The sequence below is a fragment of the Epinephelus lanceolatus genome, chromosome 2 (genome assembly GCF_041903045.1).
Source record: "Epinephelus lanceolatus isolate andai-2023 chromosome 2, ASM4190304v1, whole genome shotgun sequence".
Classification (NCBI taxonomy): Eukaryota; Metazoa; Chordata; class Actinopteri; order Perciformes; family Serranidae; genus Epinephelus; species Epinephelus lanceolatus.
This window is the reverse complement of record NC_135735.1, coordinates 10,323,462-10,348,262: the sequence shown is the minus strand read 5'-3', so window position 1 is coordinate 10,348,262 and position 24,801 is coordinate 10,323,462. Positions and strand designations below refer to the sequence as shown.

The window sequence follows — 24,801 nt, the reverse complement described above, 5'->3', positions numbered from 1 at the left end:
ACGCTGATAAAATTTGCTACTGCCCAAATAAACAAAGGGAAACTATCTGTTTATGTTTTGTGTCTTTAATGCAGTTTTTCCAGTGGCTGGGAAATATATTAATGTTATATTGATATTGAAGATCTGTTTTCATACCTTGCTGAAATCTGCCAACTTGATTTTAGTCTACTGGCTCAAACTTTTATTCGTTGAAAACAATAATATATTAGCTAACTGACAGACAATTTACAATTTTGCTTGTTTGTTTATATTGTATTTTTTAAGTGAATATGACAGACATCTGCTGGTGATAGCCTCTCAAATGTAAGTATTTACTTTAACCCTTTGAAACCTGAGCAAATCACCTTGATTTCATCTAAAAACATGGAAAGAAGTTAGTGAGAAACGGAAGAAGAAATGACCCAAAAGATGAGCAAGAAATTGGTAAAAAGAGAAAATTAAAAACAAGAAAATTAGTAAAATAACAAAGAAGAAAGACAGAAAGAAGAAGAAATGAAGTTAAAAACAAACAAGGAAATTACCTGAAAAGAGTGCTTGAAACTATAATAATTCTAATTCTGTAACTTTATTTAAAATAGAATAATAATATTAATTATAATTATAAATACACTTTTCCCTCGCTTGTACTTTGAAGAAGAAGAAGATATACTTTATTGAACCCTGAAGGGAAAGTCAGTTTTTTTCCATGTTTTGAGGTGTCGGAGCTGTCTGGCCAGAGCCTGTCGGAAATTTTTTTTGTACAAATATCGGACAAATAATAAGGCTTGCTGTGAAGATAATTGTACCAACTGACCGTCCAAGACACCAGTGCCCTAATTTTTTGTTAAGTGACAATTCTGTTATTATTTTATTTATATGTTAGGGCTAATTAGCATGTATTGTTGTTTTACTGGCTTGTTAGCTTAGCGCGTTATCTTGCTATATAGCTGGTGGAGTCCCCTGGCTCCCCCTCGCTCCTACACAGCTCCACCCTCTCATCCAAAAATTTGCATGTCCAGCTCCAGAAATCCAAGATGGCAGTCCACAAACCAATGGGTGACATCCCGGTGTCTACATCCATTATTTCTATTATTTCTGTGATCCGTATAGGGACTTGAGCCGGTGTTCTGACGATTTCTGCTGCTTTGTCGAAAATTGCTACCACTGCATAAACCAATAGGTCTGTACACGTGCAGGTCAAGCGCTTAGCGTGGACATGTTGCCGAAGGCCTGAAAATTGACTTAGCATGAGTGCTTAACGATAATACGACACAATAGATGCAATTATTTGATATTTATATTCAAGACCAAAGCCAATGTGCAACCTGCAAGCTAACTTGACTTCTTAAATAGGCCAAAAGCGCAAAGAAAAGGGATATTGAGACCATTAATGATAATGTGGACATGTTGCTCGACAATGGACTTAACACATGCAAGTCAAGTGCTTACAGATAATACGACACAGTACATGCAATTATTTAATATACGAAACTTGGAAAATTGGCTCTGTGCATGCACAGAACCACAAAGTTGCACTTCTTGACAGGTAGGAGAAATCGACAGAACACCGGTGACCTTCTGGTCCCCGAGCCAAGTCCTTATGAAATGAGCTGCTGCCACCCCTAATAAAAAATGAAAAAATAAAATAAAAAACACCCCTGCTTACATCTGACCTGTGTGGGGCTGGACTGGCCCCTGGCTACCTGTCATTTTGTGAAAGTACTATAGCACCTGGTCAAAGCAAGTTGACTGTTCCTGAAAATAATAGATTTTAATTATTTATTTTTATTTAACCAGAAAGTCCCATTGATGATGAAATATCTGCACTGCCATACTCATAGGTGGCACAGATCCCAAAAAAAAGGTTGTTTCAAACTTGGAAAAAAAAAGTACCCTAATAATTTTATTTTGAAGGTCGTGGCCGGAAGTCACTACTTAACAGTGTCACTCTGTGTAACTTGACAGAAGTTTGGCACCACAGCACCCAGCCTCCTTTATCTGCTGAAGCTGAACATACTACAGTCAGTGCTACGATGGGAGAGGTGGAAGCAGAGAGACAGAGGCGCCTTTAAACCGGAGTAAAGATGGAGGACGACCTGGTGTCGGAGGATGATATCTGTGAGTATCAACCACCATTGATTTTCACTCAGCTGTGAGCCTCAGGAAGCGACCTGACATCTGTCAGCAGCAGCAGGATGTCCGTGTTCACCACACAGGGGATAAACGCTTTACACTTCTACAACAGTCAGAATGGGCACTGTGTTACTGTAACCATAGTTTCTTTCTTGTCACCATATCTGTGTCTGTTTTTTTATTATGACGGTGGACTTACTGTACAAAATGTGACGTGTTAACCACAATATTCATTTCCTATTAGGCTGCCTGCAGAGGTTTTTTTTAAGTAACTTAGTATATCCACATTTTAAGTGAATTATCTCCCTGTATGAAGACAGTCATGTTACAGCATGCATAAGGAAACGTCGTTGAAACATCAGAGGACGTTTTTCAGCCTCACCCCCATGTGCCTGTCAGACTGACACAGTTTACACATGTCTATTATCAACACATGGCGGAGGGTTTTGAGAAGTCGATCCTCCAGGTGCAATATTCCAGTGTGCTGTGTTTCTTAATACTACAGCCAATAACACATAGGGTTATTACTTGAGTCTTGTACCCCTTTTACACCTGGTATTAACATGCGTTTTTTGTGATTGGGTTGCTCCTGACCACATGAAGCTACAGGTGTAAATACACTCAAAACGCATTGAGGACGGATTGTTATCCGATCTGCCACACCACTTCTGAAGGTGGCGAGGGACGCATTGTGACCACATCGAACACAAGTGTAAATGCAAATGTGTCTCCTATCCACATGCAACAACTCCGTGGGCAGGAATAGGTAAGCGAGGTGCGCCAGCCGGACACAGGAAGAAGGAAGAAGACAACACTCAACGGGTAGTGACTGGCAAGAAAAAGAAAACACGGATGATAGCCAAGGAGGGAGTCACAGTGAGACGAAGTGTCTGCTCTCCATTTGGTTCGACAAAAGTGCCCATACAATAACTCGACTTCACGGGCAGATAACATCTGTTATTGCGGCGCACAGGATATGACATTGTAGTCTGCTGCTGGAAATGTTTGCAGAAGAAGAAGAGGAGGATGTGATGTCAGCGTGATCGGATAGCAAACAGATCTGGATGTGGACACCAGAGATGCATATTAATACCAGGTGTAAATGTATGTGGTCAAGCGCTATGATTGCATTTAAAGGGACAATTCACCCCAAAACCAAAAATACATATTTTTCCTCTTACTTCTTGTGCTATTTATCAGTTTAGATTGTTTTGGTGTGAGTTGCTGAGTGTTGGAGATATGCTGTAGAGATGTCTGCCCTCTGTTAGTAAACAGTATGAGATTTTTGGTGGGCAGGGTTTAGCTGGAGGCAAAACAATTCTCCACAGCCATTTGCTAGCAAGTTATGTTGGCTTGTTTCAGACAATGTAGGAAGATGATGTAAAAAGTGCGTTCAGAAATACTCATTCTGAGTTGTGGCGCGCACTCTGGCACAAACTGAACCATTTGTAAATTCGGAGCACTTTCTGCGACCAACAGGGCTCTCATTTTAGTGTAGAACATCAGACTGAATTTATGAACGCACCATGTCAGGTCACTCTCTCTCCGGGACCGCGAGTGTTACTGGAATAAGTAAACACAGACCAACAGGACCAGACTGGCCGACCCGTCTGCTCTCACTCAGTGGATGGATGATGTCACAGGAAGCTTTGTGGTTGATAACTATGCCAATCTCACAAATTTTGCTATCGAAGCTAACATTCATTAATGCGCTAAATAGTTAGCGTTACGGAGAGATCCAATATTCCTCTTAATACCTCCCCAGTTTCTGATGAGGTGGACATGATAACCCTGAATACACATAACATTATTCATCCCTACAACAGGAAATACTTTTCCCTAACCTGATATGAAGTGTGCACATGTGAGCATTTTTGATGATCGCCTCCGTCCAGTCCTTTGGTCTTATCCCATTTAACCATGGTTGTCTTTGTTTTTGTTGACGAGCAGTGGCGGCTGGTGTGTGTTCAAATTAAAGTTTTGAGCCATGACTCTTTCTATTCTGGCTCCCAGTAACACAACAAGACGACATTTTAAGACTCCTATGTAGCCTACAGCCCTGTGGTGGAGAGTCGTGTTTTGCCTCCAGCTAACAAACTGATGTCATTGTGGTGTCGGCACCTAAAAGGGTCTATAATGGAACTCAAAGGCACTGAACTTGTGGTGCTCAAAGTGCAAAGAAAATACATCTGAATAATCCACAGACCTTGTTGTGAGCAGTTTCATGTAGGAACTATTTTCTGTCTACCAAACTGCTAGCTCACCTAGCAGTGGATGGACCGTTCACTGCTTGGCTGAGAACGATGCCATTAATGATTACATCTCACGCTGTCATGAGCACGAGACTCTCTATGAGTAAATGCACGCTTGCAGTGATGCAGTTGACGTGTGTAGTTTGTTGGAAAAAAAAACTGCTCACAACAAGGTCTGTGGATTATCTTTAGTAACCAGGTCATGATTTCTGGGAAGAGACATTGCTGTTGAGTTTTTCAAAGGTATTTTTGGTGCTTCGAGCACCACAGGCCGAATGCCATCTAGTTCTGTTATACTGGAGAGAAGGCAGACGGCTTGATATTCCTCCTGTCTATCATCCCTGATAGTGCTGTGGTCAGAAAAGGAGTTCCATGATGCTGCAAAGAGGAACGACACAGGGAGAATGCAGGAGCTGATCAAGAAGGGTGTGGACGTCAATGCCAAAAATAAAGTAAGGACAGACAGGTACAATTTTGTGTATCCATGCTGGTCACTGCTTTCAATATTCAGTAGTTATTTTTCACAGCAGCAGCATCACTAAGTCATGTATCTCTCTGCCTGTCTCTGTGCAGATAGACCGTAAAGCTCTGCACTGGGCGGCAGGAGCTGGGAATGAACAGGCTCTGCGTCTTCTACTGGACCATGACACTGAAGTGGATGAAAAGGACTCTGTACGTACACGCATTAGCAGGGGGATAGTGATATGACATGACAGTGATTCCACCCTTAGCCTGTTCTAACGCTTTTACATTTGCTGCACTAACAGCTGACACTCTCCTCCCCTTTAGACTACTGTAGCTCTCTGTACACCTTTATTAGTCAGTCCTCTCTGTCCCGCCTCTAAGTGGTTCAGAACGCCGCTGCCAGACTCCTCACAGGTACCCAGAGGAAAGACCATATCACATCTGTTTAAGCCTCTCTCCCTTGGCTGCCTGTGAAGTTCAGACTTGATTTCCTGCTGTTTCCAGAACTTGCGCTTATCTTCATCTTTACCACAACTTGTTCTGCCAATGACATCTATTTCCCCATCACAGTGTTTCCCCGTCACAATGTTTCACCATCACAATGTTTGCCAGGTCACCTTGTTCTAAGACTTCTCCACAGAGTGAGACCATTCAGGGTTGCTCATTTTTTTTGGCTTCTAACTTGACCTTAAGGGTCAAGTATCTCTAGGCCTTTTCGCCACCACAATGGTCCGGCCCCATCCTACATCGCAGACCTCCTAACCCCCTATTCTACACCCAGGTCCCTCACGTCAGCTGACCCAGGGCTCCTGGCTGTCCCCCGCTCCAGACTTAAGCACAGGGCTGATCTTTTCTGTGTCAGCACCCCCCTCCCGATTAGTTCCACCCCCTTCATTGACTCTTTTATGTCCAGGCTCAAAACTTACTTTTATTTATTAGCATTTGAGTCCCCCTGACGTGGCTTTCTCTGTGCCTGTGTGTGTGTTGTGTCTCTAAATCTGTGAGCTGTGAACCTGACAGTTATGTTGCCTCTCATGTGTGTGTTTTTAGCATTTTATTCCTTTCGTACAGCACTTTTAAATGTGCTTTAGAAATAAATTTGAGTTGAGTTGAGAAGTTACCCAAACCTGTCTGAACAGGTGTGTGTTTAGCTGGCTTTTAAAAGAAACCACAGACTCAGCAGGGTGTAAGGGAACAGGCAGAGCATCCCAAAATTTAGGTGCTTCGGCTGCAAAAGCTCAATCACCGTGTCTCTTAAGGCGAGTGTGAGGGACAGACGACAACTGCAGCGTATTTGATCGAAGACAGTGAGTTGAAGAATACGGGTGAAGTAGTTCAGCTACCTGACTGTGTAATGCTCTGTAAGAATGAGAATTTTGAACTGGATCCTGAAGTCAGTCAAATCAGGGAGCCAATGAAGGGATTTCAGTATAGGTGTAAAATGAGAGCCTCTATTTGATCTAGTTAGTTGGCAGCAGCATTCTGGATTGCTTGCAGTCGAGCAAGAGCAGACAAACTCAGTGAGGAGAAGAGTGCATTACACTTGTCAAAGTGAGATGAGATAAAGGCATGTAGAATCATTTCCTATTCAGCAGTTGAAACAACAGATCTCAGATTCATATGTTCCTCATGTGGAAAAAAAACAAGATTTGGTCAGGTGCTTCATGTGGGTACCAAATGACTGATTGATCAAAATTATCCCACACAGTTTTGACTAAGCAGAGGAAAGAGGCCCAATACTTTGCATAATGAGGGGGACAAGCTTTTCAGGAGCAGCAACCAGAGTTGAGCATGCAAGGATAAAATTATCTGTGGCTTCTACGTCATTGTTACTCATCTTATTATCCAAGATTAAAGAGATGGAAAAATAAAGTCATTTAGGAATGACCGCATCATTGCTGGAGCTGAAACTGTGGGACGGCAGCTTCATAAGGGGTGAAACATCCCCAAAACACTGAGTTTGTCTCAAGAAACAAAATGATCCTCTGTCTTTAGTCTGACTCTAAAGGAAAAGACTATGAGAGATGTATAGCAAAGGAAGATGAGCATGTCCAAAGCATGGATGTGTAACGAGAGCTGGAAGCAGCGTTGGAGGCGCTGCCTTGTTCATTCCTATGACAGTTGCTCAGTGGCTCATGAAAAATGAGCCACTGCATGATGCACTGATGCAGAATAGCAAAGAAGATGTTACATTTAGACAGACTGGGTACGGTGAGACTGGCACTGAGCCTGCTGACACAACTAACTCGGATAGGAACCTTTCCAACGTAAAACCAGCCATTCGACCAGACAATATAAAAGAGGGAGACCAAGGTGAGTTCAGTCAGGAGAGACACCATTATAATGGTGTTGCAGTAACAATCCAAAGTACATTATTTAAGTACTCAGTCCAGACACAGAATACTCTGCCTTCTTACCCAGGCCTGGCAAAGAAATTCAGCCACAAAAAAGGCTCCCCGCCTGAAACAAAACTCAATTTTTTCATCATCCAGCCAAAAGAAATTAACATAGATAGAGGTCATTTTACTGAAAAGTAAATCCCTTATATCTTCATATACAGGACGGTAAAACAAGAAACGAACCTCATCCTCAACTTCACCTTAATTTCACAACAAACAAAGTCTGTCCTCCTCTGGGGCAGTGTTAAACTTTCCAGTCTTGATAAGTTCATGAGCGTAACTGTGCACACAGGGATCTTTATCTTTTGTTTAGATTATACTTCACGGAAGGTTCCACACTGAAGCTATTTGTTATGAGACAATGAGTTTCGGTTCATACCATATGTCATCAGACCATTTTTCTGTAAACATGCAAAGCATGTCGCTTCTAATCTCCTGAATAGCAGAGGTTAATATTTTCTGGAAAATAAATGACAAGTTTTTCAGATAAAATAATGATTTCAACCTGTCAGCCCGGGATGACAGTGGGAGGCGTCCCAATTGAAAATCTTTTCCATGAGTCTCTGATCCGACATCTTCACAAGTTAATTCCAAAGCCAAAACATTTGACATTTATGCCTGATGTTTGGAGGTTGCCATCCCATATCTCCACTTATGGCCAAAACTGAAGTAAATTTATGGACACTCAGGAAGGATCAAATTGCCCTATAATACACTGTGTTAGAAGTTGTATGGTGTATATTTATGGAGGATGATGAATCCTTAGTAGAATAGGGAACGCGCCTCCCTGGGGTCTAGACACTGGTGGTGGTAGAGGTGGTGAAGATGAGATGAGAAGAAGATGGAGAAGTCCTGATGATCTGGATGAGTAGAGGAATGATCCCTTTGGTGACCTTGTGCTGGACTCTGGATATGATGGCTGGAGGTGAACAGGGTGGAGGAGGGTGTGACAGTGCTGCCTAAAATGTCAGCTGACAGCAGCAGAAGAGAGAGCAGATTTAAAATTTTGCAGTAGCATCCTGATTGGCTGATAGAGATCTTGCCGAAGTTTGATTGGATAATTAGAAGAGTGAAGAAGTAGAGGGAGTGGGATGGAGAGAATTGTGAATGGATGAGCACAAAGAAAGTCTTCCTGATTGAACTCATGCTGAGCTTCATTAGGCTCATGTGCTCCTTCATATACTTGTACTATCAGAGCTTCACTGTCATGTAATGGTCTGAAATGTTTGTCCACAGTTTGGCATGAATGCTCTGCTCCTGGCATCGTGGTTTGGCCACCTGAAAGTCCTGCAGATCCTGGTGTCCTGTGGAGCAAAGCTCAACTGTGAAAACAAAGTAAGAGCTGCATCATTTCGTCATCACTGCAGAGTCAAACTATGGGCTTATTGTGAGAGTGCCACACATTTTTGCCTCCAAATTTTCAAAACTTTTCCTTGACTTTACCACAGTATTTTACCCAATTTCTATGACTTTATTTAAGCAGTTTATAGTCTATAGCGAAAGTGTGTAATGTGAAATATGTACTAGGGATGTCAGTCTGTTGAGCGTCTTTTGCTTGTCTTAATGTTGTAACTCTTGAGCATAACTGACTAGAGTCGCCTCCCTCATGTTGCAAATGTGCTTGCGCTTGCTAATTTTACTTGCTTGTACGACATTCCCACCGCCAACCTTTTGTTAACATCATTCAGACATCAACTTTCACGCAATGTGAAAGACTGTGATTTTGCACTCAGGGATTGTTTTAGTTAGTTGAGATTATCAGTTAAAAACTGCACTTTAAAATATAACTATCATTTTTTTTATGTTGCCTTTTGTGTTCAGTGTTCTTGTGTTTAATCAACAAGAAATTTTATGAATTTTAGCAGGATACTGAAAGCAGCAGAAGGCAGAACTGAGCACACTTTATGATCTATTTCTCTTAAGTAATGTTAACGTAGTCAACAACATTATTGCATATCGCATGTTTTCTTCATATTGTGCAGCCCCGTCTCACACACTAATGTGTATCACATGATACTAGTGAAGTTTCAACAGTCTCTTAGCGCAGCACTAGATTTTAATTAGTAATAAAAGGAATGTATTTTGCGAAACATTACACGTTTTGGGTTTTCTATGAACACATTTTAAACAACAGTAAGCTGCACTGAATTCAAGCTCAAAAAATGAAGACAGAAAATGACAAGAAGGTCCAGAAGTCAAGATGTCAAATAGCAAAAAAAGGAGAAGTCACAGATGAGAGCAGGTTCACACTGAGCACATCATCTTGTAACATCATCCGGCATGGGTTGGCGGTAGGTCAGTGATGGTCTGGGGAGGCATATCCTTGGAGGATCGCACAGAGGTACTGCTGTTAGGTACCGGGATGAAATCCTCAGAGCGATTGTCAGACCGGCCTCATGTGGCCAGAGTGTGTGAGCAGTTCCTGGATGATGAAGGCATTGATGCCACTCACCAGCCCTCTTGGTCCCCTGGCCTAAATCCAACTTGTATCGGTGCATCTAAAGCCACCAAGTACCACCGCAAACTGTCCAGTCTGTCGTCCCACAACGGGGAAAATTTACATCATTACAGCATTTGAAATCCCATTGTCATTGTGTCTGTTTGTGTGTGTGTGTGTTAGGATGGTCTGAGTATGCTGCACTGTGCCGCCCAGCGAGGCCACATCAGAGTGTTGGAGTTCATCATGGAGGACCTGGAAGACATCTGTCTGGACAGAGTTGACAAAGTGACTCTTAGTGACACTATTTTAAATTCACAGACTGATGTTGTGCAAATTGTAAAAATAGAAATATCTTACTGTAAAATATACCAGTCTAAATCCTCCCTTTCTTTCCACATCTTTGCTATAACAAACATTTTGCTGTTAAATTAAATTCCATTGAATGAACAGGACATGACTCTTCTATTTGAACACTGTGTGTATACAGTCTGTGTACAGTCGCTCCTGTGTGTAACCTGCTGATGTCTCTCTCACCAGTCAGGGAAGACTGCGCTCCACCTGGCTGCTGAACACGGACAGTTTGAAGTGGTGGAGTTTCTGATTGGGATGGGTTGCACACATGGTTTGAAGGACAAGGTACACACACACACACACACACACACACACACACACACACACACACAGATATTAATCCGTCTTTACACCAACAAACAGTACAAAGCAGGATGTGTTCAGACTTTAAATCCTGTGTATAGAGGGCAGGGAAAAGGGCCACTAATTTATCTGCCTCTGATACTTTCAACGGCCGGCTCAGAGTAAATATTTCAACACTGCTGCAAAGCTTCACACACTGAAGCAGCTTTTGATGAAATCAATCACAACTTGAACCACACTGCAGCTGCCACTAAGCATGGTACAGCTGAGGTAAGGCCTAGTTCACAGTTAGTGGTCACCGTGAACCACGAACACATTCCATGAAAGTGAGTTTGACTTGCATCACTACCCAGTACATGTGTGAGTCCCAGCTGAGGCATGCATTTAAATATCAAAGTCAGTGCTTTGCCCATGCAGGGTTAGATGCTAGAACATAAGCGTGTTGCTGGCATGTATTTTTCCAGTTTGCTAAATCTAGTGCCCAAAGTCTGCTTCCTATAGTCCTGTAGTTTTATCTGCATTGTCAAACTTTGCATGACATAAGCTACAATAAAAACAGATTTAAGATGTTTTGTGTTCCTCAGAAGAGTTAGCCCGATTTGATGGTCCACTTCAGCGATTTTTAACAGCGTTTTGACAGCGTGTACCGTGAAAATACTGTGGTGTTACTCAGCTAAAAAAATAAAAATAATAATTTGGTAACATCTTTGGGAAAATAAGAGTCACTGTTGAAATATTGAGCTGCAGCTCTGTGTGGGAGGAGTATAAATGCAAATGTAACCAAAACTAGTTAAAAAGAAGAAGAAGAACATTGTTAACATTACCACACCACCAGTCCCTCATCTGACAGGGCTTCTACCTGAGACACTAAATGTTGGGCATTACTGGTTTATGTGACAGTTTCAACACAAGCCAACACACTAACGAGGTCAGTGTTAAGAAACTATTGACTTGCCTGTAAGGTGTTAACAGCCCCTCTTGACATGTTTTGATGGATGGATTGTATGCAGAGGAAGTTGTGTCAGAATGGGTAATGTGTTGTTATGTCTGGACTACAGGAAGAGAACACAGCCATGCATCTGGCAGCGAAGCGTGGGCACACAGAGGTCCTGCAGAAGATGGTGGAGACTGGAGTCGACGTTGATGAGAGAAATATAGTGAGTGGACTGGATTGGGCTGCAGACTTCAAGGCCCAGTTTTTTTGATAAGAAGAGAGAGGCGACTGGTTGCTCTATATATACGAATGGAGATCAAAACTTTGTGTTGGGTGCTCGGGAATGGGAAACAACAGGATCGACAGGAAGGCAACGAGGAAGGAATTATTAAAAAGCCTTTATTGTAGTGACGAAATCATTAAAAGAGTCAACATGTTTGCCACTACATAGAGCCCCATTTCCACCAAACACTTTCAGTATGGTACCTTTGTAACCATTACTACTAGTAGTAATTAGTACTCTTAAATGTGGGCGGGGTTGTTGTCACTCACTGCTCCGTCCTGCACTCCCTGTATTTCCTTATTACAAGTGACACAGATGGAAGTCTGCACCTCGTTCATCGTCCGCAGAACGAGGCTGCACGTTGACATTTTCAGAACAAAATAAAACAGGCTGCAGTGAGAGTCTCTCTCCATGGGATATTTAAAAATATAAATGTGCATTTGGTCCTTCTCAGGCAAGCTCAGGGGTTTAGTGTTGCCGTAGCCCACAGGAGAAATGCTCCACAGTACTTTTCTTTCCTGGACTGTGAGGACTGGAATATATGCAGTTCGCATCATCCTGTCGAAATTAATATATATTTTTAAATGCTTGAAGATCCACTCATTACTAAAAGTGTATGTCATATAAGGACTAAAGTGATGGTCCAAGTTGTCACAGTGAAATTTAAGGTGTGTTGATGGATTCACGTCGTGAACGCATGCATTGAGTGACATTACAAGTTAAGGTTCCACCTTAAAAGTTGCCGGCAGTCGGCCCAGTGAATTAAGTATTTTTCTCAGATTGCAAAACATCCTTTCATTTTATAGTTACAGTTTACTAATAAAACTCTCCACGGTATGAACAGTGGTTACATGAGCCTCAGAACCAGCCACAACTCAGCCCTGAGCAGAGTGACCATCCTCTACTGACCAATCAGACTGCAGTGTTCACAGCTCCACCTTTTAGTACCAGATCTGTGTGCTAGGTACCCCAACAGAGGGGGGGCCAAACATGGGGACGGTACGGAACGGTTCCATTGGTACCATCTACAACTTTTCACAGTGTAAACTGAAAAAAAGCGTATTGAATTGAATTGAACTGAACTGTACAGCTCGGTGGAAACAGGGCTTAGGTGAGGCCATACTGTGTTGCATGTTTTGAAAGCCCCGATGAAGACCTGCAGTGGCTTTTTTATAATTCCGTCCTCGTTTTTCTACATTTTTTTAATATATTTTTTTTTAGTGCCTGGATTGCCTTCCTGTCAGACAAGTTTTTGTTACTTCATTAGTGGGGCTGTGGTACATAATGGGCAGCGACAAAATTGGACTCAGTGTAGGATGTTGTGTACCTGTTGTGTTTTTAGGATGGTCTCACGGCGTTGCACCTGGCAGCTGATGGAGGTCACTATGAATGTATCAAACTGCTGCTGGAGTCTGGCTGTAACGTCAACGCACAAACTAATGTATGTTTTTTTTTTTTATTTAAAGTTATATATTATTTGCAATAGATACAAGACATTAAAATATATTGTAATCTTTCTACAATCTGAAAGACCTTGAGTCTTAAGCTCTTGTTTTCTCATGTCTGCAGAAGAATACGAACGCTCTGCATTACGCGGCTCAGCATGGCTTTGACAGAGAGGCCAGTTTGCTGCTGGAGGCAGGAATCAACAGAGATGCTGTGGACAATGTGAGTAATGTCAGACGTCATGTGACTCGGGTCTTTGTTTGTATGATGTAGTAGATGTAGGATGTTTTATAAAGAGCATCTTCACACAAAAAAGTTTCCACGCTGACCTCTTTGGGTAGAAAAGTTTATCCATAGCGCTTTACAATGTGCCTCTTAGTCACCCATACACACACATACACACACATACACACACCGACAGCAGGGAGCTGCCATGCAAGGTGCTAGCCGACCTTCGAGAGCAATTTGAAGTTTAGTCTTTGCCCAAGGGCACTTCCAAGGAGCGTGGGATTGTGAAGAACATTGTAAAGTGCTTCAGTGCACAGTGTGGGACACAGCATGCATCATCCACCACTTATTAACCTTCTGTGGAATTATTATTAAGAGCCTGTGGCAGAAAGCATTGAATGCTGCTACCCTCCCTTCCCCTCCTACAGATATTGCCGGCTAACGCTAGATGGATGGATGGATGGCTCTTTTTTTTTTTTTTTTTTTTTTTTTTTTTTACAACAAAACTTCAAATTATCAGAAATAGTGCAGTGTCTGTGCAGAATGGGCTGATTGCTTTCCCTCTGGAGTGACACAGGGAGAGCTGTTCCCAGCATGCTGTTCAGCAGTGTAACAGATTAAAGGGTCTCCTCTCAGTACACTTAAAAGTGTGTACTTCTGACGGTAGTAACACACCACTAATAAATATTGCACTCACCGCTGCACTTCCTTTGATCCTCTGCAACACACCTATCAAGTGTGACGTCAATCAGATGAATGGCTGTCGAGAAAACAAATTAAATATGGACAGAAGCTCCTTTGATTTTAGTTAGATAATTCAGAAGATGCTTGCAAAACAAATCTGCACGGAGTGGCTTTAAAGATAAATATATATTGATTCTAGCTCTTGATATGTGCCTCTGAAGACTGAAACAAAATCTGCCTCCAGATCTGCAAAGTTTCTGCTGGTTTAATTTTGATTTTTGAAACCCACAACATTGATCGAGGGGAAGTGCGAGCATTTGGGTACACAATATAAAAATCAAAGAGTGTACTGTTAGGTCTGTTTCTTAAATTCCCACATGACAAAATAATTTGTATAATCTTTGAAACCAAATAGCCCAGATTAATCTTAAAGGGGACCTTTTGTGCTTTATCTATATGTTTGTATTAAATGTGGCTAAAGTTAAAGTCACTGTGAGTAAAAACCTCAGGAGACAAAGACCAGACCAATCAGAATACTCCAATGGGTTTTTTCTACTTTTTGACATGCTAACGTCGGCTTGGATATTTTAATATATTCATCTGTTCCACGCTACTCCAAGTGTTTACATTACTAGCCTACACTGCTACATGTAGCTACCTGCTAATGTCAGGAAACATGTAATCTTTGTAGCTGATGTTGTTATCTGATGAAACGTTCTTCTGTCTTTGTGTTTGAAACAGCAACGCAACACAGCGCTCCACCTCGCTGTGTTCAGCAACCACACAGAGGTGCTACGCCTGCTCATAGACGCCGACTGTGACCTGGACATCGCTGACTGTGTGAGTACAAACCTCCACAGCTGTACTGGTGCTCAGTAAAGAACATGTAATCAGCTGGCTCTGCAGGACCACCTTCAATCTATTAAATCTGAGTTCCCAGTGACATGGTGATGGTTCTCAGGGGAAATGACACAAAGGCTGCAGTGCAGTAATGTCAGAATTCTGTCATGTGGTTCGCAGAGACAACAGACTGCTTTGCACATCGCAGCAGAGTACGGCTGGCAGGACATGGCTGAGATGATGCTGATCTCTGGTGTTAACCTCAATCTGACTGACAAGGTACCACACAGCACAGAATGAAGCTGGCATTCATGTGGATACCACCTGACATGTTCCACCCACTCAAACACCGTTGCAGACCAAGTACCCCCCCCCCCTCATGGCACTAGTGCTCCACAATGGCAGAAAAAAGCAGCATGCCACACTACAAAAACTGTTTAGAAATGGCCTGTGGAGCGTGAGGAAAAGCTCAAGGTGTCGACCTGGCTTCTAAATTTCCCAGGTCCCAATCTGCTCAAGGATTCTTGTGATGTGCCGGTACCCCAAATGTACCCTTAATCCAAGGTGGGGCCTCCTTGGATCGGACCTGGCTCTGACCTGTCGAGGCATGGACACAGGATCTCTGGGAGTGTCCTGCGGTGCGTTGGCGGCAGATCCATTTAGTGCAGTGGGTTGTGAGGTGGGTTAATGGCACGTGCCACAGATGCGCATTCAGATTGAGATCTGGGGAATTTGGAGGCCAGGTTGACACTTTGAAGTGTTTGTCACATTCCTTGGGCCGTTCCTGAGCCATGTTTGCAGTGTGGCATGGTGCATTATCCTGCTGGGGGGCCACTGCCATTGGGGAGTACTGTTGCCATGAGGGGGGGTACTTGGTCTGCAACAGTGTCTGAGTGGGTGGAACATGTCAGGTGGTATCCACATGAATGCCAGAACCAAAGGTTTCCCAGCAGAACAATGCACTGGAACAAAATAATCAAAGCTATTCACTTCACCGGTCAGTGGTTTTAATGGTTTGGCTGATCGGTGTATGTACAAATTCTCTTCAGTGTGTGTTTTTGGACATATGATACACACAGCAGGGGAAAACGTGTCTGGAGGTGGCAGCCAGAGGAAACCATGTCATCCTGGTCGACATGATCATCAAAGCTGACCGTTTTTATAAATGGGAGAAGGTAAGTTAATCCTCTGTAGTGGTTAATCTTGTTCAGATCCAAAAACCACTATGGTGGCTTGTGTTAACATTAGATGCTTTGCACACAGCACGCCAGATGTAAACCTACATGTACATTATGTATGACAAACTTTAGGATCAGATGGGCAGTGAGCAGGACTCCTGGGTGGGGAGGCCTCTTAGCTTCAAGCAGGACCGCCAGCCAGAGACACAGCACATCCGCTCAGTCCTGTGGAACCTCGCCACCAAGCTCCTGTGCCGTGGGGAGTGGAAGCTCCTGGCACAACACTGGGAATTCAGCGGTGCACATATACGAGCAATCGAACACCAGTGGACAGGTGAGCTGTGTTGAGCTGCTGAAATGGTTTGAAATGTGAATTTAATACACGGGAGATGCATGACTGCTGAAATATCAGTGGCTCCAGCAGGGAGGTATCTGTTTGGATATCATAAAATCATGTTATTGGGTTTCTGTAAGTCCCTCAGAGCATGTTTCTCAACCTCTGCATTGATTATCTGAACTGGCTGTCTGAGCCCAGCAGCTGAAAGATCAATACCAATCTCATGTTTGTACATAAATATGGAGCAGGAGCAGGAGTTTTTGAGCTTTGGTGAGAGTGCTCACTGTTTCCTTCTGCTTCAAGTCTTTATGCTATTTTTTTGTTTCAACTTTCACTGAAAAATCCTTCTGCCTGGTTAAAAAACACACATTATGTGACGCTTACTGATGTTTTTTATCCCAGTTTGTGTGTTTATTTTCTTTTAGCGGCTTGAGATGCAGCTGCTGGACAGAGACATGGTCTGTTCGGACACCAATAAACAGGAAAACGATCACTTATATTTAGATAAGAAACTCAAGTAAGCATCACATAATGTGTGTTTTTAAATCTGGTGGGGGGATTTTTCAGTAAAAGGTTGAAACAACAAATACATGATGAGTTATAGTGTGATTTGCCGTGTCCGACCCATTGACTCCAATAGAACTGACACCAAAGTCTGGCTCCTCGAAGGCTGTCACAGACGTCACGACCTCTCCCTCTTTTATAGTTTCCTCGTCAAAAACAAGGAAGTGATATTTCATAGATAAAAGGGAGAAAGAAGGAGGAGGGAAGGGGGGAGATGAGAGAAAGAGAGAGGACACGAGGGCAGGGGTTTTTCTGTTCATAACTACAACACATATTGACTACAAAAGCGCCTTAACCATTGATAGCTCTGTGTAATATGGGAGCTATCGATATTGACCACAAAAATCACAATATACTTCCAGATCACCTTAATTATCAATAGTTCATTATATTCAAATACAATTTCTACATTATTCCTCAGACAGCAGCCACTTGATTTTCAGTTTTCTCATCTTACAATAACTCGTACTTTACGAAATGTAGATATTAATACGTATTATAATTCTGAATTCAACTTCAAGGTATGAAGAGCTTCAAAGAGCATGGTCATCGAATGCTGTTAATCTGGCTTCATGGAGTCGTGATGGCAGGGGAGAACCCGATCAAAGGCCTCTATGAGGGGCTGGTGGAAATCTCTCGGACAGATTTGGCAGGTGAGCTTGTTAGACTGCACTGTGCTTTGCATTCTCGGGTAGCTGTCACTGCTATATGGAGCCCTGAGTGTTGTTTTGAAGCCTCTGTATTCCTTAACTCATGGTCTAACACATCAGTCTCATCTGATGTGTGAGGCTGGTCAGGAGGAAGGCAAAACATACTGCAAGAGTTGTTCTGATCAGCTAATTCATCAGTTTAATATTTGTGCAATTGACACTGATTTGGACCAACTCCAGACAAAGACCAAGGATGTCCAGTAAAGTAGCGTGAGGTCTTTTTGTATTTGTCTATTTCTTGTGTGGTGGTCTTTGTGGGAATCAGTAAGTGCATGATGTCTCCTTGTTGTTCTGTACTATCCAGAGTGCATCCGGCAGAAGGCGAACGCAGAGACCAGCTCACCCAAAATGTGCTCTGCAATGTGAAACCAAACACTGTGAGTGACTGTGAACGCAACAGAACACATCCGAGGTTTCACTTCACTTCTACTCAACTGTAAATACTGAGAACTGAGCCCATGACAGAGCTTCGTGTTACCCACAGCATGACCTGTTTACATATTCACTCAGTGAATATACTGTGATTGTTCTGAATTCAGGGTCAGAGAAAATGATGGTTGTAAACCTGTAAATGAAATGGTGAAAATGTAAAATATTTGTTTTTGTTCTTCTTTGTAATGCATGCAGCGAACACCTGCTGGCACACCTCATATTCTCTGTACACAAAGGGCTTTTCAGCATATTACTACAGCTTATCATACAGCTTAATATAATGTAATGCTTCTTCTTCTTAAAGTTCCTCTTTCTAAAAACTGCATTGTGTGTTGTGAGGGGCGGTTAAAGTGTGTTTTCAGTCTGCATTTATTCAGTCCTGCTGTGGGGAAGTCTAATCAGAGTGAAAGGGAAGTAGATCGGAGGGAGACTCGAGAAACATTCTCAGTTTTTGTGTCAGTGACTGAAACAGTATTTTCTTTTAACACGACAGCTGAAAGCACGTGTGTAACAAAAATGTAAAACCACCAACAACCGTGGCTTAATCTAGGAAAACTCACTTTAGGGCATGATCACGCACACAGCTATGTGGTGCTATTACGCTCAAGGTAAATCTCGCGACGCAGTATTGACCTTCACTACGTTAAGAATCATATAGTCTCGCTCACCAGACCTTTTTCAAGAAAAGAAAGGTCTGGCTGGGCCGACCCTCACTTTAAGATTGGAGAAAAAAAACGCCCCGGCTGCTTGTATTTCTTTCAACCAATCACAATCGTTCTGGGCGGTGCCACAGCAATGGTGCGCTTGCAAAAATATTGCCGGGGGGAAACAGGTTTTGGTGTAACACGCCCACAAAAATATCGGCTACAGGTTGCAAACCATGGCAGAACAATGGCTACATCCCCGCAAGATCAAACACTGCAAAAGTTAGTAAAGGACGTGTTGAAAACGGTTGAAAACTGCTACACAACTGGAGGTGGTAGTTGGACTTCAGCGGGTGGCTCGTTCCGCCCAATGAGAGGCTGATCTATGCAGCGAACTTCCGCCCACTCAGACTAAGAATCATGTGACAACAAGGCCTTGTCATTAAGGCCATGTCCACATGTGTGTGGATATTTCATATGATATTTTCCCTTTCCATTATTTATGACCATTTCTGACATCCATTCTTGAAACAGTGGGCCTTCTACAGCTTTCCACTTTCTCATTAACATCTGTTTACCGATCAGAATAATTATCTGTATCCAATTTGCGAGGGGTTTTACACTTTGGTTAGTGGGTTGAGGATTTCCAAGTATGTATATATTTTCCCCTTTCACTTAAAAAAGAAATCTGTCTACTCAACAGTCATTCTACAAAACATTTCAGTCAACACTACAATGCAAAAATGACTCCAAACGCTAGTAAGACGGACGAAGGCTACATCAGTGATAAGTCAGATACAAGAAGAATGATCCAAAACGTTGTTTCTGGTGGATTTTAATCTGCAGACTTTGAGGTGGACAAAATAGCACCTTCTTTTTTTTCATGAAGAGGTTCAGCAATACTAAGATGTAAAGTAGTCATTAGACCAAGCAGTGCAAGGAAAATGTAAAAGAACTAGGGATGCTCGATAATATTGGCACCTCATCGGTGTCGGCCGATATTGGCTTTAAGATGAAATATCGGAATCGGCCAACATGCTTTTAAAAATGTACGTGAATTCCACCTGAGATAAAAACTCATAATTGTACCATTTTCATATGGTTCTAAGAAAACTCCGCGTCCTGTCTGTCTTCCCCACATGGAGGCTCCTACTGACGTAACGGCTCACGTAACATCCCCCCTAATGTAACATAGGCTATAACGTTATATATGACAGCACAGCATCCAGTCGCTAATGGCTAACGTTAGCCTACTGTAGCGTAGCCTCTGAAACATTAACATTATCTTCCTTGTGTGTTTCCACTTAGTAGTAACGTTAACGCTACTATCTAACGTTAGCACTGTGACCTTATTCTAAAACTCATCAGTCATCACCGACTCCGGTTGAGTTTTAAAACTCCGGGGTTGTGTTTGACTGTCTTGGTTGTAATGTTACACTTGCTCTCCTCTTCCATGTATCTTACGTTACCATGCCAACACCTGTGTCTATCATAGACATAATGAGGACGTAATGGAGGAGGGGGGAGTAGGCCTTTGGAGGGAGGTGGAGTTGCAGGAGGAGGGGGATGGGACTTGGGAGGCGGGAGTTGTGGATGTTCAGATTTTTTCTAAGTGCTGTGTGAAATGCAGGAAAGGTAAGAGTAGCTTTAAATGAGTTGTTACACATTAGCAAATATTGGCATATTAGCAAATTATCCAATATCGTGCATCCCTAAAACAAACCAGTGGTCCACCATTGTTGTTTTTTGCACATGCTCATTACACAAAGCAACAGTGGACATGTGCGAACTGTATTATTTTTATTTTATTTTTTTTCTCGGGTGCCAGTTAGGTTTTGCCTGAAGTCGTTTTTTTGACATTCTTCTTGTTTTTGAGTGGTTGTTAAGTTTTATGCTTAATCATCCTTTGTGTGGGTTTTGAAGTGAGAGAAAACATGTGACTTGACTTAAAAAAAAAAAAGACTTTTTGTCAGGCAAAACCTGACTGGCACCCCAGAAAAAAAAACAAAATAAAAATAATAAAATAAAATAAATAAATAAATAAAGTCTCTCTGACTAAAGGAAATAAAACCGTCACACATTGTGTCCCAAACGCCCTGTTTTACACGTCCACATGGACCCGAAGTATTGACGAGATTTAAAAAATGTGCACCTTAGAAGGTGTTTTCAAAAATCTCTTTTTTAGTCATTTAAAACTTCCTTTGTGTGTGGATGAGAGCCCAAAACATGGAGAAAAATATCAGTTTTTAAGAATATCTATACACATGTAGGTAGGGCCTGAGGGTTGGTTTGTGCTCCTTCAAACTTAGTTCTTACAAAGTCTTGTCTGACCACGTCGTAAATCAAAGGCGTTTGTAGTTGTTCCAAACAGCTACGCTGTGTCTCTGACTGTTTTATTCATCTTTGTGATGTTTGCGTCAGGGCAGTGCTATATGAATAAATATCACCAGGCAGAGTGGCGACACCAGCCACGCTCTGCGGCAGCTCTCACACAATGAACACACTGTAGACAGCTATGATTGAATCATGTCACCACAGAAGCACATGGACATTTCCAGATAAACGTACCAGCATCTTTGTTAGTATTACTATTGTTGTTGTTACACACTGATGTCAAGTCTTACACTATTGTGGCTTCACAGCAGCAGTCCTTTCTGTCTTGCGGGGGACTTCAGGCTCTGCACTTTCTGTTTCTGTGGCCTTAAAAAAATCTCTTTATAACCTGAGTGTTACATCCAGTTTAGGCCATAACTGGTTGCAGAGAGAGAGCATACTGCATTCCATCAGGCCTAGTGACATCAGCAAATCAACCTCAGTTTAGTCCTCAGTTTAACCCAGTTATCTAAAGCACAGTTTGGAGGGCAAACCTTTAACCTATTGCTCTTACCACACTCGTGCATACATATTGTAGACTGTGTAAATGGTGCACTGAGTTTAACAGAAATGATTAGAATGGACATTTTGAGTGTGTTTGCCTTTATGTTTTAAATCAGTGGTTCGCCACCTGAAGCTCTTTAAGGCAGTGGTTCCCAACTGGTCCAGCCACAGGGTCCAGATTTCTCCTTAGTCTCCTTAGTTCAAGGTCCACACAGTCTTTTCTTGTAAGTTCCTGGATAACGTCTCTAACTTCTTCTGGACTCTAAAACCTACTTGAATAATATGGGAAAGAGCCGTTTGGCTGATCTGTGTATAACTCATAAACATATGCAACAGCTGGTGATCGCTCACAAGTAGTTACATGCTTTATTTTGAAGGGTCATCAGCCAAAAATCTGGAAAGCACTGTTCGAGATAAAGTAACTGGGTTAAACTGGGCAACTGTTTTACTGGTGTGTAAAATGATACAAGACGTGGGAATGATGAGCAGAACCATGAAAATAAAATCTAGCTTATGAAAAGAATTTAAGGAATTGTATGTGTGTGTGTATTTATAAGCGTTCTTTTGTTTCTGCTGTAATCATATTTATGAATATGGACTGGACTGATGCACTTAAATTTGACTGTTTTGTTTTTGGTGACACTAAATGTGTATTTTAATGCCAGGTGTAAATAGGGTTAATGCTGTATAAAATAACTGCCATTTTTGCATGAAGTGAACACATACTGTACTTTCACACAGTAATGACGTCAGTTTTTGTAACTATTTGTATTATTATACATCTGATGGTTTTATAGTCCTGTATCATGGTATCCCAACATAAATGCCCAAACGAATACCCAGAATAAATGTTGGCTTTTGACATTTCTGCAAACCAGAAACAAACATTTCATTTCAATCAGGAGAGACTCGTTCTGAGAAAAAGAATATTTATTTACATCTGCACATAAGAAATGTGGAAAGTCTTTCGAGCCCCCATGGAGTCTAGATGCTGGTGGTGGTGATGAGATGAACAGTTGTCTCTGATGTCGTCTGCTGCTTGACAGCTGTCTCACCTCGGTATCACACCATCACCTCCTTCTCCTGATTGGACACTCAGCTCATTTACATGTGATCTGCACCACATCACTTCAGACATGTTGATATGATTTGTATGGAACGTGCAAATGCAACACATCTTTGGTTTATGGAAACGTACAATGCCAACATTTTACTCTGGCGACTGAATGCACCTTGTATGTTAAGAGTTTTGTTGTCAAGCAGCTGAGTTTTAAATCAAATGTGTAGGAAGAGTATAAATATGAGCTGCGTGTGCATGAGTTGAAAACATTTTCTGTGCAGACACCTTTTTAAAAGCGTAGCTGGTCCTTGAACCCCTCACGAGATGAGTGATTGTTGTATAAAGATTGCTTTTTCAATATCAATGCAATAACTACATTTTCTGCACCAATGCAAATTTCTTATAATTCATGTATAAACTTTCAATGCAGCTGTGTACATAACATGATCAATAAAAACCACTTTGAAAACAAATGTCCTCATTGCAATTTTTACCCACAAATCTGGACCTTCAGCGACGTTCACTAAAAACAAACAGAAATTTTCTGATAGGTCTGCTGTTGATTTAATTTGCACCTTTGACAAAAAAAGTCACAGTAGTATGTCGTCAAAAATCACTTAAAAAAATAAAAGTAGAGTACTGACTTTTTCATGATTTTTGTCGGCATACTATACTATGACTTTCTTTTTTAGTAGTTTTTGACAACACTATACTATGAGGTTTTTCATGGTTTTTGTCGACATACTTTTTTCATGATTTTTGACGACATACTATACTATGACTTTTTTCATGATTTTTGACGACATGCTATACTATGACTTTTTTTTACGTGATTTTAGATGACATACTATTCTATGACTTTTTTCATGGTTTTTGACGACATACTATATGACTTTTTTCATGATTTTTGACGACATACTATACTATGACTTTTTTCATGATTTTTGACGACATACTATGACTTTTTTCATGATTTTTGACGACATACTATACTATGACTTTTTTCATGATTTTTGACAACATACTATACTATGACTTTTTTTACATGATTTTTGACGACATACTACTATGACTTTTTTTTACTTGATTTTAGATGACATACTATGACTTTTTTCATGATTTTTGATGACATACTATACTATGACTTTTTTTCATGATTTTTGACGACATACTATACTATGACTTTTTTCATGATTTTCATGATTAGTCATACTATGACTTTTTTTACACGATTTTTGACGACATACTATACTATGACTTTTTTTTATGTGATTTTAGATGACATACTATACTATGACTTTTTTTCATGATTTTTGACGACATACTATACTATGACTTTTTTTCATGATCTTTGACGACATATTATACTATGACTTTTTTTCATGATTTTTGACGACATACTATACTATGAGTTTTTTACGTGATTTTAGATAACATACTATACAAAGATTTTTTTTCATGATTTTTGACGACATACTATACTATGACTTTTTTTTTACGTGATTTTTGACGACATACTATACTATGACTTTTTTCATGATTTTCATGATTAGTCATACTATGACTTTTTTTACGTGATTTTTGACGACATACTATACTATGACTTTTTTTTACGTGATTTTAGATGACATACTTTACAAAGATTTTTTTTCATGATTTCTGACGACATACTATACTATGACTTTTTTCATGATTTTTGACGACATACTATACTATGACTTTTTTTCATGATTTTTGACGGCATACTATACAAAGATTTTTTTTCATGATTTTTGATGACATACTATACTATGACTTTTTTCATGATTTTCATGATTAGTCATACTATGACTTTTTTTACGTGATTTTTGACGACATACTATAGTATGACTTTTTTACGTGATTTTAGATAACATACTTTACAAAGATTTTTTTTCATGATTTCTGACGACATACTATACTATGACTTTTTTCATGATTTTTGACGACATACTATACTATGACTTTTTTTCATGATTTTTGACGACATACTGTACTATGACTTTTTTCATGATTTTTGACGACATACTATACTGTGACATTTTTTCATGGTTTTTGACGACATACTATACTGTGACATTTTTTCATGGTTTTTGACGACATACTATACTATGACATTTTTTCAAAAATCAGGAAAAAAGTCATAGTATAGTATGTCGACAAAAATAAGGAAAAAAGTCATAGTATAGTATGTCGTCAAAAATAAGGAAAAAAGTCATAGTATAGTATGTCGTCAAAAATCAT

General features: G+C 41.0%; 1 protein-coding gene across 2 annotated transcripts; it reads left to right on the top strand.

Moving 5' to 3' along the window:
- Window positions 1–1,032: 1,032 nt before the first annotated feature.
- ankdd1a (ankyrin repeat and death domain containing 1A) lies at window positions 1,033–23,009 on the top strand. 2 transcript variants are annotated; one of them, XM_078173771.1, is made up of 16 exons: window positions 1,033–2,097; window positions 4,713–4,816; window positions 4,938–5,036; window positions 8,465–8,563; window positions 9,849–9,953; window positions 10,206–10,304; window positions 11,381–11,479; window positions 12,882–12,980; window positions 13,109–13,207; window positions 14,639–14,737; window positions 14,918–15,016; window positions 15,817–15,912; window positions 16,048–16,249; window positions 17,338–17,465; window positions 17,831–20,146; window positions 20,183–23,007. In XM_078173771.1, exons 1-15 carry the CDS (start codon window positions 2,064–2,066, stop codon window positions 17,909–17,911), a joined length of 1,542 nt encoding a protein of 513 aa, XP_078029897.1. In that variant the 5' UTR covers window positions 1,033–2,063; the 3' UTR covers window positions 17,912–20,146; window positions 20,183–23,007. The 2 variants fall into 2 exon arrangements, with proteins under 2 accessions (XP_078029897.1, XP_033473958.2); XM_033618067.2 differs by having other exon boundaries at window positions 1,043–2,097; window positions 17,338–17,469; window positions 20,183–23,009.
- The last annotated feature ends 1,792 nt before the right edge of the window (window positions 23,010–24,801 follow it).

Bases quoted from the DNA above. Each gene is read 5' to 3' on its own strand.
- ankdd1a (XM_078173771.1), top strand. From the start codon at position 2,064: ATGGAGGACGACCTGGTGTCGGAGGATGATATCT. The intron at 8,564-9,848 runs GTAAGAGCTGCA...TGTGTGTGTTAG, and splicing joins AGCTCAACTGTGAAAACAAA to GATGGTCTGAGTATGCTGCA. The intron at 9,954-10,205 runs GTGACTCTTAGT...CTCTCTCACCAG, and splicing joins GTCTGGACAGAGTTGACAAA to TCAGGGAAGACTGCGCTCCA.